Source organism: Salvelinus sp. IW2-2015, unplaced genomic scaffold, assembly GCF_002910315.2.
Source record: "Salvelinus sp. IW2-2015 unplaced genomic scaffold, ASM291031v2 Un_scaffold1055, whole genome shotgun sequence".
Taxonomy (NCBI): Eukaryota; Metazoa; Chordata; class Actinopteri; order Salmoniformes; family Salmonidae; genus Salvelinus; species Salvelinus sp. IW2-2015.
Window position 1 is genome coordinate 149161 of NW_019942708.1, and position 15280 is coordinate 164440.

The following is a 15280-nucleotide window of genomic DNA, read 5'->3' on the forward strand; positions in this document are numbered from 1 at the left end:
GAGGGAATACCTAAGGGGGAAATTATCCTGGACTACGAGGGATACCTAAGGGGAAATGATCCTGGACTACGAGGGATACCAAGGGGGAAATGATACTGGACTACGAGGGATACCTAAGGGGGAAATGATACTGGACTACGAGGGATACCTAAGGGGGAAATGATCCTGGACTACGAGGGATACCTAAGGTGAAAATGATACTGGACTACGAGGGATACCTTAAAGGGAAATGATACTGGATTACGAGGGATACCTAAGGGGGAAATGATACTGGACTACGAGGGATACCTAAGGGGGAAATGATACTGGACTACGAGGGATACCTAAGGGGGAAATGATACTGGACTACGAGAGATACCTAAGGGGAAATGATACTGGACTATGAGGGATACCTAAGGGGGAAATGATACTGGACTACGAGGGATACCTAAAGGGGAAATGATACTGGACTACGAGGGATACCTAAGGGGAAATTATCCTGGACTAACGAGGGATACCTAAGGGGGAAATGATACTGGACTACGAGGGATACCTAAGGGGGAAATGATACTGGATTACGAGGGATTACCTAAGGGGGAAATGATACTGGACTACGAGGGATACCTAAGGTGAAAATGATACGGACACGAGGGATACCTAAGGGGGAAATGATACTGGACTACGAGGGATACCTAAGGGGGGAAATTATCCTGGACTACGAGGGATACCTAAGGATGAAATGATACTGGACTACGAGGGATACCTAAGGGGGAAATGATACTGGACTACGAGGGATACCTAAGGGGGGAAATGTACATGGACTACGAGGGATACCTAAGGGGGAAATGATACTGGACTATGAGAGATACCTAAGGGGTGTAGGAGTTAGAACACTGGAAACAGTCTATAAGGGCTGATAGTTCTATTGAAGAGAACCAACTGGTTGATAAGAGCCTTACCTGTAAATCACACAGTTGGTCCACCTGTGTGAGGTCTGACAACCAATCAGGAATGTCCCACTCTGAATCCTGAAGAAGAGTGAATGGATGTACTTAAATTGTGGAAACATCTTCATGGCAGTGTTTCTCAACTCCACTACTCAGTACACCCCCAAACCTTAGCCAGTTTATGCTGCAGGCCGCTGATCAGAGGCAACAATGATTGTGGTTTCTTTCTATTTGATCATACAGTACAACCCTCTATACATGTTTAAGTGACTTACCTCATTCAAACAGGGGTGTATTTTGATGTTCCTCCACGTTGAAATTCAACCAGGCTGATGAAGGCTGTCGTAGGATCAGTCTCACTGAAGTCACATTGTCTGGTTCAATCAGCATCTAACAACCATAAACCACATACTGAACCAATCAGGAAATATGGCTTCCACACTAACACCCATACTGAACCAATCAGGAAGTATGACTTCCACATCTAACACCCATACTGAAACAATCAGGAAGTATGACTTCCACATCTAACACCCATACTGAACCAATCAGGAAGTATGACTTCCACATCTAACACCCATACTGAACCAATCAGGAAGTATGACTTCCACATCTAACACCCATACTGAACCAATCAGGAAGTATGACTTCCACATCTAACACCCATACTGAACCATCAGAAGTATGACTTCCACATCTAACACCCATACTGAACCAATCAGGAAGTATGACTTCCACATCTAACACCCATACTGAACCAATCAGGAAATATGGCCTCCACAAATTATGTAAATGAGCTTATTTGCTACTTGAAGTAGCCAAACTATAATTTGGTTTACCTCCAAGATCAATTACCAAAAACTAAGCAAACTTGAGCTGTGATGCTTATTTTAAAAAGCAAGATACATTTACAGAATGTGAATGCATTGGCTTTTGTGTTACTCACATCACATCAAGGTTTCTTAAGATTCCATATGAAATGGCTCAGGAGCATTTGGTGATGAATATTTTAGCCAGATGTACAGTACAAATAAAGCCATCATCAGAATATACCTCCTAATGTCTTGACCTGTTCTGCTATACTTCTTCACCCACCCTCCTTCCGTTCTTATATGACCTTTACCACCTTTATATTAAACCACCCACCCTCCCCTCCCCCACCCTCTCTTTCTTTCTCCCTCAACCTCTCTCTCCCTCTCCCTCTTCGCTCTCTCTCCCTCCCCCTCCCCCCATCTATCCCTCCCTCCCCTCACCCCTCTCCCCCCCTCTCTCCCCTAACCTGTTGTCGGTAGACAGAGCAGTAGTCTTGTGAACCCTCTTCAGTATGTGGGCTGGGCATCAGACAGTGGTTCCTCAGACATGTAGTCCATTTAGCGGCCCCCTCCCCGTCTCTCCTCAGCAGACGCACAGACACGAATGCTGTGTAGTAGTTCTTAAAGGAGATCTCCTGGATCTAGGAGTGAATAAGACACAGATTATATGTACAGTAACAGAAAAAAAAGTTTGGACACACTTACCCATTCAAGGGTTGTTCTTATTTTTTTTACTATTTTCTACATTGTAGAATAATATTGAAGACATCACAACTATGAAATAACACATATGGAATCAGCCACCCTTTGCCTTGATGACAGCTTTGCACACTCTTTGGTATTCTCTCAACCAGCTTCACCTGGAATGCTTTTCCAACAGTCTTGAAGGAGTTCCCACATATGCTGAGCACTTGTTGCTGCTTTTCTTCACTCTGTGGTCCAACTTATCCCAAAACATCTCAATTGGGTTGAGGTGGTGATTGTGAAGGCCAGGTCATCTGATGCAGCACTCCAACACTCTCCTTCTTGGTCAAACTGCCCTTACACAGCCTGGAGGTGTGTTGGGTCATTGTCCTGTTGAAAAAAAATGATAGTCCCACGAAGCGCAAACCAGATGGGATGGCGTATCGCTGCAGAATACTGTGGTAGCCATGCTGGTTAAGTGTGCCTTGAATTTTAATTACATGTCAAATTTGGACTCATCAGACCAAAGAACAGATTTCCACCTGTCTAATGTCCATTGCTCGTTTTTCTTGGCCCAAGCAAGTCTAATCTTCTTATTGGGGTCCTTTAGTAGTGGTTTCTTTGCAGCAATTCAACCATGAAGGCCTGATTCACACAGTCTCCTCTGAACAGTTGATGTTGAGATGTGTACCCGAACTCTGTGAAGCATTTATTTGGGCAAATTGTTCTGAGGCTGGTAACTCTAATGAACTTATCCTCTGCAGCAGGAGGTAACTCTGGGTCTTCCTTTCCTGTGGCGGTCCTCATGAGAGCCAGTTTCATCATAGCGCTTGATGGTTTTTGCGACTGCACTTGAAGAAACTTTCAAAGTTCTTGAAATTCTCCAGATTGACTGACCATCATGTATTAAAGTAATGATGGATTGTTGTTTCTCTTTGCTTATTTGGAGCTATTCTTGCCATAATATGGACTTGGTATTTTACTAAATAGGAGTGGTATACAGAAGATAGCCCTATCTTGACAAAACACAACTGATTGGCTCAAACATATTAAGGAAATAAGTTCCACAAATGTACTTTTAACAAGGCACACCTGTTAATTGAAATGCATTCCAGGTGACTACCTCATACATCTGGTTGAGAGAATGCTAAGAGTGTGCAAAGTTGTAATCAAGGCAAAGGGTGGCTACTTTGAAGAATCTCAAATATAAAATATATTTTGATTTGTTGAACACTTTTTTGGTTACTACATGATTCCATATGTGTTATTTCATAGTTTTCATGTCATAGTTTTATTCTACAAAGTAGAAAATAGTAAAAATATGGAAAAAGCATGGAATGAGTAGGTGTGTCCAAACTCTTGACTTGTACTGTATGTTACTGCATGTGGACACTGGTTGAGTTGCAATGATGTCTAGCTTGAAAGTTGTAGAAAAGCCCGGCCTCGAACGAAGTGACTCACTTTGAAAGAAAATAGCCTACCTCACATAGCCTACCTGTCATTTGACCAAGTGTGTGGAGGAAAACACAGTGTATAAAAAATAAGAAATAGTAAAATGACCGTCAGGTTTTATTGACTCACGTTGACAGTCTGTCCTATAGGAAGTGTAACGTCTATGACATAGACACCGGGACGAGATGAATCAGTCTCAGCATCTCCAATCTGCAAGGTGACAGTAGGCTTCACGGTACAGGGGACGGTGTTTAGGCTCATATTATTAGCTACTCCTGTTGAAAGATCAGGGATGTGATCAGTACAGGCAACAGAGTCTTTAATACTCCTGTTGAGAAAGGACTCAGCAGCAGAATCAAGCAACAATGCATACTGCAGGGACCTTAATCCAACACCTAGCAACCTCATCAAGAAGTTTGGATCTCTTGGTGTAACGGCTGAGGTGTTGGGTTGACAGTCACTGGACCTGGGTTCCCAGTCGAGGCTAGCCGCCCTGAATTCACTACAATATAAATCAGGGATGCGATGAGGAGGACAAGCTATAAAAACAGGGAAATCATGGGTGTATTCATTAGTCAAACACTGTAATAAAACCGGTCATCAAAAAGAAAGGAGGACCAAGGCAATCTTCATATAATTAATTCAAATGCCTTTATTAGTATGGCATGTTCAATAGAAACAGCGTTTTTTTTTAATCCGACGCGTTTCGGCTGCATGGCCTTCGTCAGGGAGTACAAAAAAATAATACAATGTCCTCTTTTGAACAGCTTTTCCAATTAGCCCTAATTAGAAGAGGGAGTGGTTACAAAATTGATTGGACACACCTAGTAAGCAATACTATACACATTAAAAAGTGAAATACTGAAGCTATGTTGTCATAAAAATACAACTCCAAGCTAGAAGTATCAGGACATTTAGAAAGGTAGTTCTAACCTTAAATATGACTGAGAGAAGTGTCTAGAATAACACAGCAATATATTCCATAGTACACTAGAACACAGCAAAACATGAACAACAACAGTCTAAACATAGCTAGAGGGCAATTGAGCAAAATGTCCACTAGATGACAGCAAATGGACCCATCACAACCCTACAGGAAGGGTGAGAAATCCATATCTTCATTTAAACCAGGGTATTTAGTGGCCTGTAGTTTGTAAATAAAAAAAAAAAACGTTCCCTTTGGTTTAATTGTTTAAGACGGTCCCTTTTTCTAATAGAGGCTAGAATATGATCAATACTCATAGCTTGTAGTGAGGCAGGGTTGCAGCACCTGATGGAGAAAGATACCAAACTTGACCTCAATTCTATCACCTTGTCTGACTATTGGAGGAAAGGCCTAATCCCCAGAGGACTCTGTATTATGAAGTGTCCAGCTAATGGAGCACAAGGTAAAACTGAATTTAGAGATAAATGGGAGGCTATTCTCAACAAGTGTTCTTTTGACCTAATGCTACTTCTAATAGAATAATCTAAAAAGGACAGACAAGTAGTCCAAACAGAAATTGAAGAAGTAAAACTGAAAATCACAGAACATAGTGACAATTCTAACAAAGCACAATGTGATGAGATCTTGGAAGAGAAAGTAGACACATTCACTCTGACATTGAAGCAAGACAAGCTAAGAAAATGTAGAAAAGATGAAGTAGACTATAGAGATGGCAAGGTCTTTGCCTGGAGAAAACCAACACACAAGAATTCAGAATCACATCCGCAGAGAAGGAAGCCTAGATCTGTTTCTTTCAACTTTACGAGCAGTGACGATGAGGATCACCCCAGACGCTCAGAGGCCAGCTCCTCCCGGGATTTTTTAGATCAGGAAGAGTCACGCAGGTTCCTCAACAAGAGAGGGAGAGGACGCGGAAGAGGCCAACACGGAGGGGGAGGAAGAAATCAAGACTATCCAACCACACGGAGCAGGACCAGAACAAGGCTGTTGTCACGTTCTGACCTTAGTTCCTTTGTTTTGTCTTTTGTTTTAGTATGGTCAGGCCATGAGTTGGGTGGGTTGTCTATGTTAGTTTTTCGATGATTTTCTATTTCTGTGTTTGGCCTGATATGGTTCTTAATCAGAGGCAGCTGTCAATCGTTGTCCCTGATTGGGAACCATATTTAGGTAGCCTGTTTTCTGTTGGGTTTTGTGGGTGGTTATTTTCAGTCTTTGTGTGTCTGCACCAGATAGAACTGTTTCGGATGTTTCTTTGTTGTTTTGTTATTCAGTGTTCAGTTTTGATTATTATTAAATATCATGAACACTTACCACGCTGCACCTTGGTCCTCACCTTCTTCTACCGACGACAGCCGTGACAGCTGTGATCAACATTTCTGGAGAACCCCTTTCTGATGATTGCATAAGGGTATTGTCTAAAGGACTGTCCTTTGCCCCCACATATTCAACTAATGAATTRAATACAAAGATTGACCTATTTCGTTTCTACAGGAATCTACKTCTGAAGGCRTGGTACAAGCAAAACATCTCTCCAACTACAGARYCCAGTGTCTCAGGTCAGGCAGTTTCTGTTCCCTCAAAAACACCTTTTAAGCCCAAGTCCACTTTTTGTCCCATCGTCCAGAATGCCACACTAAATACATTTGCCAAGAAAGTGAATTTTGATGTGGAGAATCTGTTTTAAGGGTAAAATTGACTCCAACCAAACACGACGTAATCTTTCTAAGACAGAGAGGGATGCAGTTGAATCATTGTCCAAAACTTAACGGATTGTGGTTAAAAAAGCAGACAAAGATTGCGCTACAGTAGTGTGGAGTAAAGACAAATATGTGACAGAAGCCTACCGTCAATTAGACAATGATGAATTCTACCAATCTCTTACCTTCAACCCCACAGAGGACCTTAAAACTGAATTGAAAGGGATCCTCACAGAAGCTAAGGAGAATGGCTACATTTCAGACACTGAGTTCAAATTTCTTTTCAATGGCAGTCTGCGTATTTGACCTTCTTCCAAAAGTCCACAAAAATCTTGAAAATCCCCCAGGCAGACCAGTCATTAGTGGTAATGAAAGTCTGACAGAACCCATCTCTAAGTACATTGATTACATTATTAAGCCTTTCCTGACGTCACTTCCAGCCTATCTTCAAGATACCACAGATGTGTTGAACAAAATTAAGGAATTGAACAATATAGGTACAGCTTCCTTTTTAGTCACAATGGATGTGGAGTCTCTATACACCACCATTGAYCATSAACAAGGTTTGGCAGCGATGCACCATTTCTTGAGTACCCGGCCTGAAACTGAGATGCCTCCTACAGAATTCATTGTCTCACTGACTGAATGGACTCTAAATCATAACATCTTTATCTTTCAGGACCGTATTTTTAAACAGGTCAAAGGATGTGCCATGGGAGCTTGCTACATCCCTTCCTACGTTGGTTTGTACTTGGTTAAATGGGAAAATGACTTCATTTTGGATCCTTCTAATAAACATTTCTTTGACCGGAATATATGGTGGGGACGCTATATTGATGTTGGCCTGTTTTGGTCCGGCTCAGAAGATGAACTTATTTCCTTCCACCAATACCTTAACAGCATTAACCCTAACACTAAACTAACTATGTTGTACAGCAAGGATAACATTCATTTTTTTGGACCTCGACATTAGTAAAAATGACAAAGGTTGTTTGCACACATCAATCTTTAGGAAGCCTACAGATGGGAATACCATTCTGAGGGCAGACAGCTTTCACCCCACAAGGCTAAAAGAGAATATTCCATATGGCCAATTCCAAAGAGTCCGCAGAATTTGCGATCAGGAAACAGACTACAGTGTCAAATCTGCTGAATTGGAGAATCGCTTCTTGAATCGGGGCTACAGCTCTCAGGTCCTGAAAGATGCTGGTATAAGGGCTGGATTACTTGACAGAGAGAACTTGTTGCGAAGGGAAGTGCCTCGTGATACATCAGAGAGAGTGTATTTTGTTACAAAATACAGCACTGAAGCAGAGCACATTAAAAGAATCATTAAAAATAATTGGGGAATCATCCAAAGTGATACGCTACTACGCCAAGTCTTTCCTGAGCCACCAGTCATAAGCTTTAAGAGATGTCCTACCCTAAATGACAAATTAGTCCACAGTTATCTTCCGGGTGACTCAAAAAACTTGGCTTGACCACAAACCCAAGGGCTCTTTTAAATGTAACCTTTGCAACCATTGCAGAAATATTGCACAGAAGAAGTATTTTGTTGACACAGCTTCCAAAATGGAGTATTACGTTTCATTAAATGCAAAACCACTCATGTCATCTATAGATTGGAATGTCCACAGTGCAAGGTGTTTTACATTGGACGGACAAAGAGACGCCTTCAAGACCGCTTAGCGGAACACAAGTACGCCATACGGGTAGGCAATGAAGACTACCCCATGGCAAGGCACTACAAGTCCTTACACCATGGCAACCCTGCCTCCCTACAAGCTATGGCTATTGATCACAATCCAGCCTCTATTAGAAAAGGGGACCATCTTAAACAGTTAAACCAAAGGGAAAGTTTTTGGATTTACAAACTACAGGCCACTAAGTACCCTGGTTTAAATGAAGATATGGATTTCTCCCCCTTCCTGTAGGGTTGTGATGGGTCCATTTGCTGTCATCTAGTGGACATTTTGCTCAATTGCCCTCAGCTATGTTTAGACTGTTGTTGTTCATGTTTTGCTGTGTTCTAGTGTACTATGGAATATATTGCTMTSTTATTCTWGACACTTCTCCCAGTCATATTTAAGGTTAGAACTACCTTTCTAAATGTCCTGATACTTCTAGCTTGGAGTTGTATTTTTATGACAACATAGCTTCAGTATTTCACTTTTTTATGTGTATAGTATTGCTTACTAGGTGTGTCCAATCAATTTTGTAACCACTCCCTCTTCTAATTAGGGCTAATTGGAAAAGCTGTTCAAAAGATGACATTGTATTATTTTTTGGGACTCCCTGACGAAGGATATGCAGCCGAAACACGTCGGATTTTTAAAAACGTTGTTTCTATTGAACATGCCATACTAATAAAGGCATTTGAATGAATTATATGAAGAGTGCCTTGGTCCTCCTTTCTTTTTGATGACCAATTCACCCCTTTTACCAAAGAGCACCTCCTGTCTACCAACATGTACTATTGTGTACCTTAGTAGCGCTTCCCTTCCTCCTCTTTCTACTGTAATAAAACCTTTTGCAACGAAAGTGAGAGTTTCTATTGGATACATTCAGGTACTTAGGTCCCTCCTAGTTTGGTTCCGTTTGGTTCCGAGTGAATACACCCCAGGATGTTGTGTTTGAGACAGGGGAGGTTAGCATTTTTGGGGGGTATGATATTTGTGTGTCTGTAACTTTCTCACTCATTATCATTCACAATGCTTTCAGGATTATCTGTAATCATGGTAGGTAGCATCCACAGTAATGTAGAAGTTTTTATAAACATATTCTATTCTTATTTAGAATAACAGTGACTCCAAAATGATCCAATACATAATTTACTATTCATTACTATTGTGCACAAAATAATCTGAAACACAACCAAAACAAAACAGCAAATGCATCCAACAAGTTTGCTCCAGCTTGATGTAACCATTGCATGCTAGGAATATGGGACCAAATACTTTTCACTACTTCAATACACATAAGTGAATTTGTCCCAATACTTTTGGTCTTCTGAAACGGCCTTAAATGGGGGGGACTATGTACAAAAAGTGTTGTAATTTCTAAACGGTTCGCCCGACATGGATGAAAATACCCTCAAATGAAAGTTGACAGTCTGCACGTCAACGCCATAGTATCATTTCAAATCCAAAGTGCTGGACTACAGAACCAAAACAACACAACATGTGTTATTGTCCCAATACTTTTAGGACTTACTGTATTACCACCTACGGCTGCAAATATTGAGGGGTCTTATTCTAATGCTTTCCCTATAAAAATAAAAATAACCGATTTGGCAAATCATTGTACGCATGTTAGGCTACACATCATGAAATACATAGAAACAAATTACAGACAGTAGCCTACAAGTAGCAAAATAGAATTGAGTTGGTTGAACATGAAATGTAGGCTATTTAAATATGTTTGAAATAGGCCTATCGCCTAGGCTACTGCTTACTATTTAAATATGTTTGAAATAGGCCTATCGCCTAGGCTACCGCTTACTATTTAAATATGTTTGAAATAGGCCTATCGCCTAGGCTACCGCTTACTATTTAAATATGTTTGAGATAGGCCTATCGCCTAGGCTACCGCTTACTATTTTAATGCAGTCATCTCATTTGAAGCATATTTTTATACGTCTATTGTTTGTATCAATTGCAAAGATATTGGTAACTTTTTATTTGTAGTCCACTTTGTTCTGAAGTTATTGGCGGTCACAGAGAGACGGATAAACCAAAGTGATTTTATATTTAATGGAGATGTCCTGTGGTTAAAAGCATCTAACGACGTAGTAAACTGTTCGGAAAAGTGGTCTGAGGCAGACGTTAGATTACGACCGTTTTTCAAGTGCAACGTTAATAACGACGGATTTGGGAAACAACTCTGAGATTTAACGATGCTCCTACGAAAGTTCTAAGGATGAACTCAGCCCAAAGATGATTTGGGGAAACTAGATCTGTTTCTATTTGAATAAAATTGAATTCCAGATAAATCAGAACATATCATGTGATGATTGAGCAGGAGAATCGTGCTTACATCCGCTATGACAGGCTCATTGTCCACCCTCTCTCCCAAAAGCCTTGAGGGGATGAGAGGGCATAGCCTATGGGGTCGTAGCTTCAACCCCGCAGCGCACACACACACACACACTTTCATTGTTTGTACTTTTCCATATTATGTCTATCTTTGATATACTACCCAGGAAAGGGTTAAATAATAATAATAATACGTTTATAAAGCACTAATAACACATTCCTAATATTGAGTTAAAAATCATTTTTTTTAACCCGTCTCCTCCCTTTCGCCTACACTGATTTAAGTGGATTTAACAAGTGACATCAATAAGGGATCACGGCTTTAACCTGGATTCACCTGGTCAGTCTGTCTCATGGAAAGAGCAGGTGTTCCTAATATTTTGTCCCCTCTGTGTATGTAGCTTTAGAAATAGTCTTCATAAAATCTTTAACTTGCTAACATCAGATAATATATTAACCATTTCTGAGACTCACTTAGATCATTCATTAGATGATACAGCAGTAGCAATACAAGGACATAACTTCAATAGAAGAGACAGGAATGCTTATGGGGGAGGTGTTGCTGTATATATTCAGAGCCATATCTCTGTAATGCTTAGAAAAGCTCTTATGTCACGTGTTATTGAAGTGTTGTGGTTGTAGGTTCACCGGCCTCATCTAAAGCCTATTATTTTGGGGGTGTTGCTATAGGCCACCAAGTGCTAACAGTCAGTATCTCAATAATGTGTGTGAAATGATTGACAGTGTATGTGATGTAAACAGAGAGGTCTACTTTCTTGGGGACCTGAATATTGACTGGTTTTCATTAAGCTGTCCACTCAAGAGGACGCTTCTAACTGTAGCCAGTGTCTGTTATCTGGTTCAGGTTATTAATCAACCTACCAGTGTGTTTACAAACACTACAGAACCAAGATCATCTACATGTATTGATCACATTTTTACAGCTTTGTTCATAAGCTCTATCCGTACCCATTGGATGCAGTGATCACAATATAGTGACTATATCCAGAAAAGCCAAAGTTTCCGAAGCTGGCCCTGAAATAGTGTATAAGAGATCTGATATGACTCTTATGTGGATGATGTTAAAAATGATTGTTGGTCTGAACAAATTTGTAAGTCGCTCTGGATAAGAGCGTCTGCTAAATGACTTAAATGTAAATGTAAATGTAAATGATGTGATCAATGAGGAGCATCCAGACGCTTCACATTATTTATTTATTGAATTGCTTCTTCCAATTATTGCTAAACATGCACCTGTTAAGAAACTAACTGTTAGAACTGTAAAGGCTCCATGGATTGATGAGGAATTGAAAAACGGTATGGTTGAAAGAGATGGGCAAAAGGAAGTGGCTAATAAGTCTGGCTGCACATCTGACTGGTTGACTTACCGCAAATTGAGAAGTTATGTGACTAAACTCAACAAAAAGAAGAAGAAACTGTATTATGAAGCCAAGATCAATGATATAAAGAATGATGGAAGTACTTTAACTGAAATTATTGGGCAGAAAGACAAATTCAACTCCATCTTTCATCAAATCAGTTGGCTTATTCATCACAAGACCATTTGATGTTGGCAATAATTGTAAAGATTACTTCACTGGCAAAGTGGGCAAACGTAGGCAGGAAATGCCAACAACGAACATTAAGCCGTCGTATTCATGGATAGCAAAATAAGTAATGAAAGAAAAGCATTTTTTGTTTGAATTTTGTCAAGTTAGTGTGGGAGAGGTGGGGAAATGATTGTTATTGATCAATAAAGACAAACCTCCTGGCATTGACAACTTAGATGGAAAGCTACTGAGGATGGTAGCTGACTCTAAAGATATGACAGATAGGAGTGGCTATAATCTGAGCCTAGAGGAAAGCCTTTGTCCTCAGCCCTGGGGAGAAGCCAAAGTCATTCCACTACCAAAGAGTGGTAAAGCGGCCTTTACTGGTTCTAACAGCAGACCTATCAGCTTGCTGCCAGCTCTTAGGAAACTGTTGGGGAAAAAATGGTGTTTGACCAAATACAATGCTATTTCTCTGTAAACAAATTAACAACAGACTTTCAGCATGCTTATAGAGAAGGGCACTCACAACTGCCATGGTCAAAACATAGAGATTCAATGGTTGTAAAGATGGGGAGAGGTCTGTCCGTGATAAAAAATATGCTCTGGTTTTTTGACATCACACTCCTGCAGGTTCTAGTTTTATCTTATCTTGATTATTGTCCAGTCATATAGTTAAGTGCTGCAAAGAAGGACCTCGTGAAGCATTGTAATCAGAGGGCTAATATTAACACCGTGTATTCTAGTCTCTCTTGAGTTGAGTAAAGACTGACTGCATCCCTTCTTGTCTTTATAAGAAACAGTAATGTGCTAGAAATTCTTAATTGTTTGCATAGTCAACTCACACACAGCACTGACACACATACTACCCNACATGCCACCAGGGGTCTTTTCACAGTCCCCGGGACCAGAACAATATGTAGTTAATGTACATCATTGCATGGAACTCCCATCTCATATAGTCAAAGTGAACAGCAAACCTGGTTTCAAATATAAAATAACATATCATGTACAACGCCTCCCCCCCCCATGTGACCTGCTTGTTGTGTGTATGTACTGTCATGTACGTGTAACTTAATCTTCTAAATATATGTAAATTGTACAGTCTTAATGTATTTTATGTTGTGTCAGACCCTAGTAAGACTAGCTGTGCCATTGGCGTCGGCTAATGGGGATCCTAATCAAATCGAACACCATTTTTTCAAACATCACCAAACTCAACTGATATTTACATTTTGATGGCTTTATGAAAATCATACAACACTAACCTTGGTTTATGGCTGCAAAGCAAATATGATCAACTTCAGCACCCTGGACAGCGAACTAGCCCCGTCTGTGTGGCTGCAGCAAAGCTAGAAGACAATTTTATAACACTCAGATAGCAATGATCACTGAATTGAGCTCAATCAAATAAATAATTATTGGGTGGGACAGGTTGGGAGGAAAAGGGCGACTGTAAAGAAAGCTGACACGCCAGCTAACGTTTGCTACATACGCTAGCAAGCTAGCTAAAGTTAGCTACTCACAGCTGATTGTGGAGTTAGCGGTACCTAGCTAACCACCAAGCTAGCAACCAGTTGGACCGTTTTCCTTCCCCTCGGATGTCAATATAGAACAGCAAAGGTTGCTAGATGTCGATGTCCTAGCTTACTGTGTTGTGTGTGCACTGTTTTCCCTTTGGTTACAGACGGTGAAATTACTGTAAAAACAGTTCTAGACGTCGCCGTGGGACTAGCAGTGGGCATGCTGCCAATGAATTTGCCATTTCCTGAATGTGTAACTATGGCGACTCCAGATATTTAAAGGAACAGCGTCACAGCAAAAAAACGGAGATATGGGATGACGTCACCATAATTGGCTAAATCAATCGCAAAGTTGAGACTGCAAAATGTATCCATGACGTGCCAATGATATCTGATCAACGATGTTTTCAATACACATACAGAGAAATGGCCCTGCAGAGCTCCATCTTGGGTTGGTAATAACTAGACTAGATGATAGGTGTAACAGGTGTGAAACTGCAGCAATCAGCAGTGGGTTTTCATCTTCCCTAGCATTTATCCATAGCACTTGCTTAGAAATTAGAGCCAGTTTAGGGGCAGATTAGGCTATACTGTGAGTGAAGGAAATATGAAATTGATGTACTATGTATTTAGATGAGCACCCAGATACCACAGGTAGGGGGCAGCATTGCTCCATGGTTTGAATTCAGCTTGTTTAGATGTGGTTCTTCCCCTCTCTCTCTCTCTCTCTCTATTTCATCCCATCTCTCTCTGATGGTACACTATCATACATTCTGGTCATGCATGTCGTTTATTGTTCAGAGGGGAGCATTTCAAAAGCAGCTCTTTCTTTAATACCTTGGAACCTTAGAACCTTGACTACAGTAAAACAACAATACTTCCCAGATGGTGAAGGCTGAGGGATGTCTTCTGGGCCTAGCTACCCGTTTTATCTTAGAGCCACACATTTATGCCTCAGCAGCATGGACAGGACAACCTCTCCTCGTTCCCCTCTCTCTCTCTCTTCTCTCTCTACTCTCGGTCTCTCCTCTCCTCTTTCTCTCTGTCATCAAAGTAGGCAGCAGATCACAGTGTGTTTTACAACAGGCAGAACAAAGCCAAGCAGAGCAGGGGATGTATGATAGCAGAGCACCCCTAGAGAGAGAGAGAGAGAGAGAAAGAGAGAGGAAGGGAGGGAGAAAGAAAGAGAGAGGAAGGGAGAGAGGGAGAGAGAGACACTTCCCTGTGATGCTGAACACTTAGCCCTGCTAGGAACACCTGCTGAGAGGGACACCTCAGAGGAATGACCAAACTGTGTGTTTGTTTGTCAAATCAAATTGTATTTGTCACATGTTTGGTAAACAACAGGTGTTGACTAAGTAAATGCTTACTTACGGACCCTTCAACAATGTAGAGAGAAAGAACATAGAGAAATAATAGACAAGTAATAACACGTTAAAGTAAAGTAATCATAAATAGACAATGAGTAATGATAACTTGGCTATATATGAGAGGCACCAGTACAGTGTAATGATAACTTGGCTATATATGAGAGGCACCAGTACAGTGTAATGATAACTTGCTATATCATGAGAGGCCCAGTAACAGTGTAATGATAACGTGGCTATATATGAGAGGCACCAGTACAGTGTAATGGGAATAAACTTGGCTAATATA

The 15280-nt window shown here is 40.8% G+C and overlaps 1 protein-coding gene across 1 annotated transcript in view; it reads right to left on the minus strand.

Annotated features, from left to right (window-relative positions):
* Positions 1-13871, minus strand: part of nicn1 (nicolin 1) — a 17780-nt gene extending 3909 nt beyond the window's left edge. The window contains 7 exon segments of the mRNA XM_024136924.2: positions 939-1007; positions 1202-1228; positions 1230-1316; positions 2206-2379; positions 4004-4149; positions 13370-13453; positions 13753-13871. Coding sequence (XP_023992692.1) covers positions 939-1007; positions 1202-1228; positions 1230-1316; positions 2206-2379; positions 4004-4135 — 489 coding nt within the window. The 5' untranslated portion in view covers positions 4136-4149; positions 13370-13453; positions 13753-13871.
* Positions 13872-15280: the final 1409 nt, after the last annotated feature.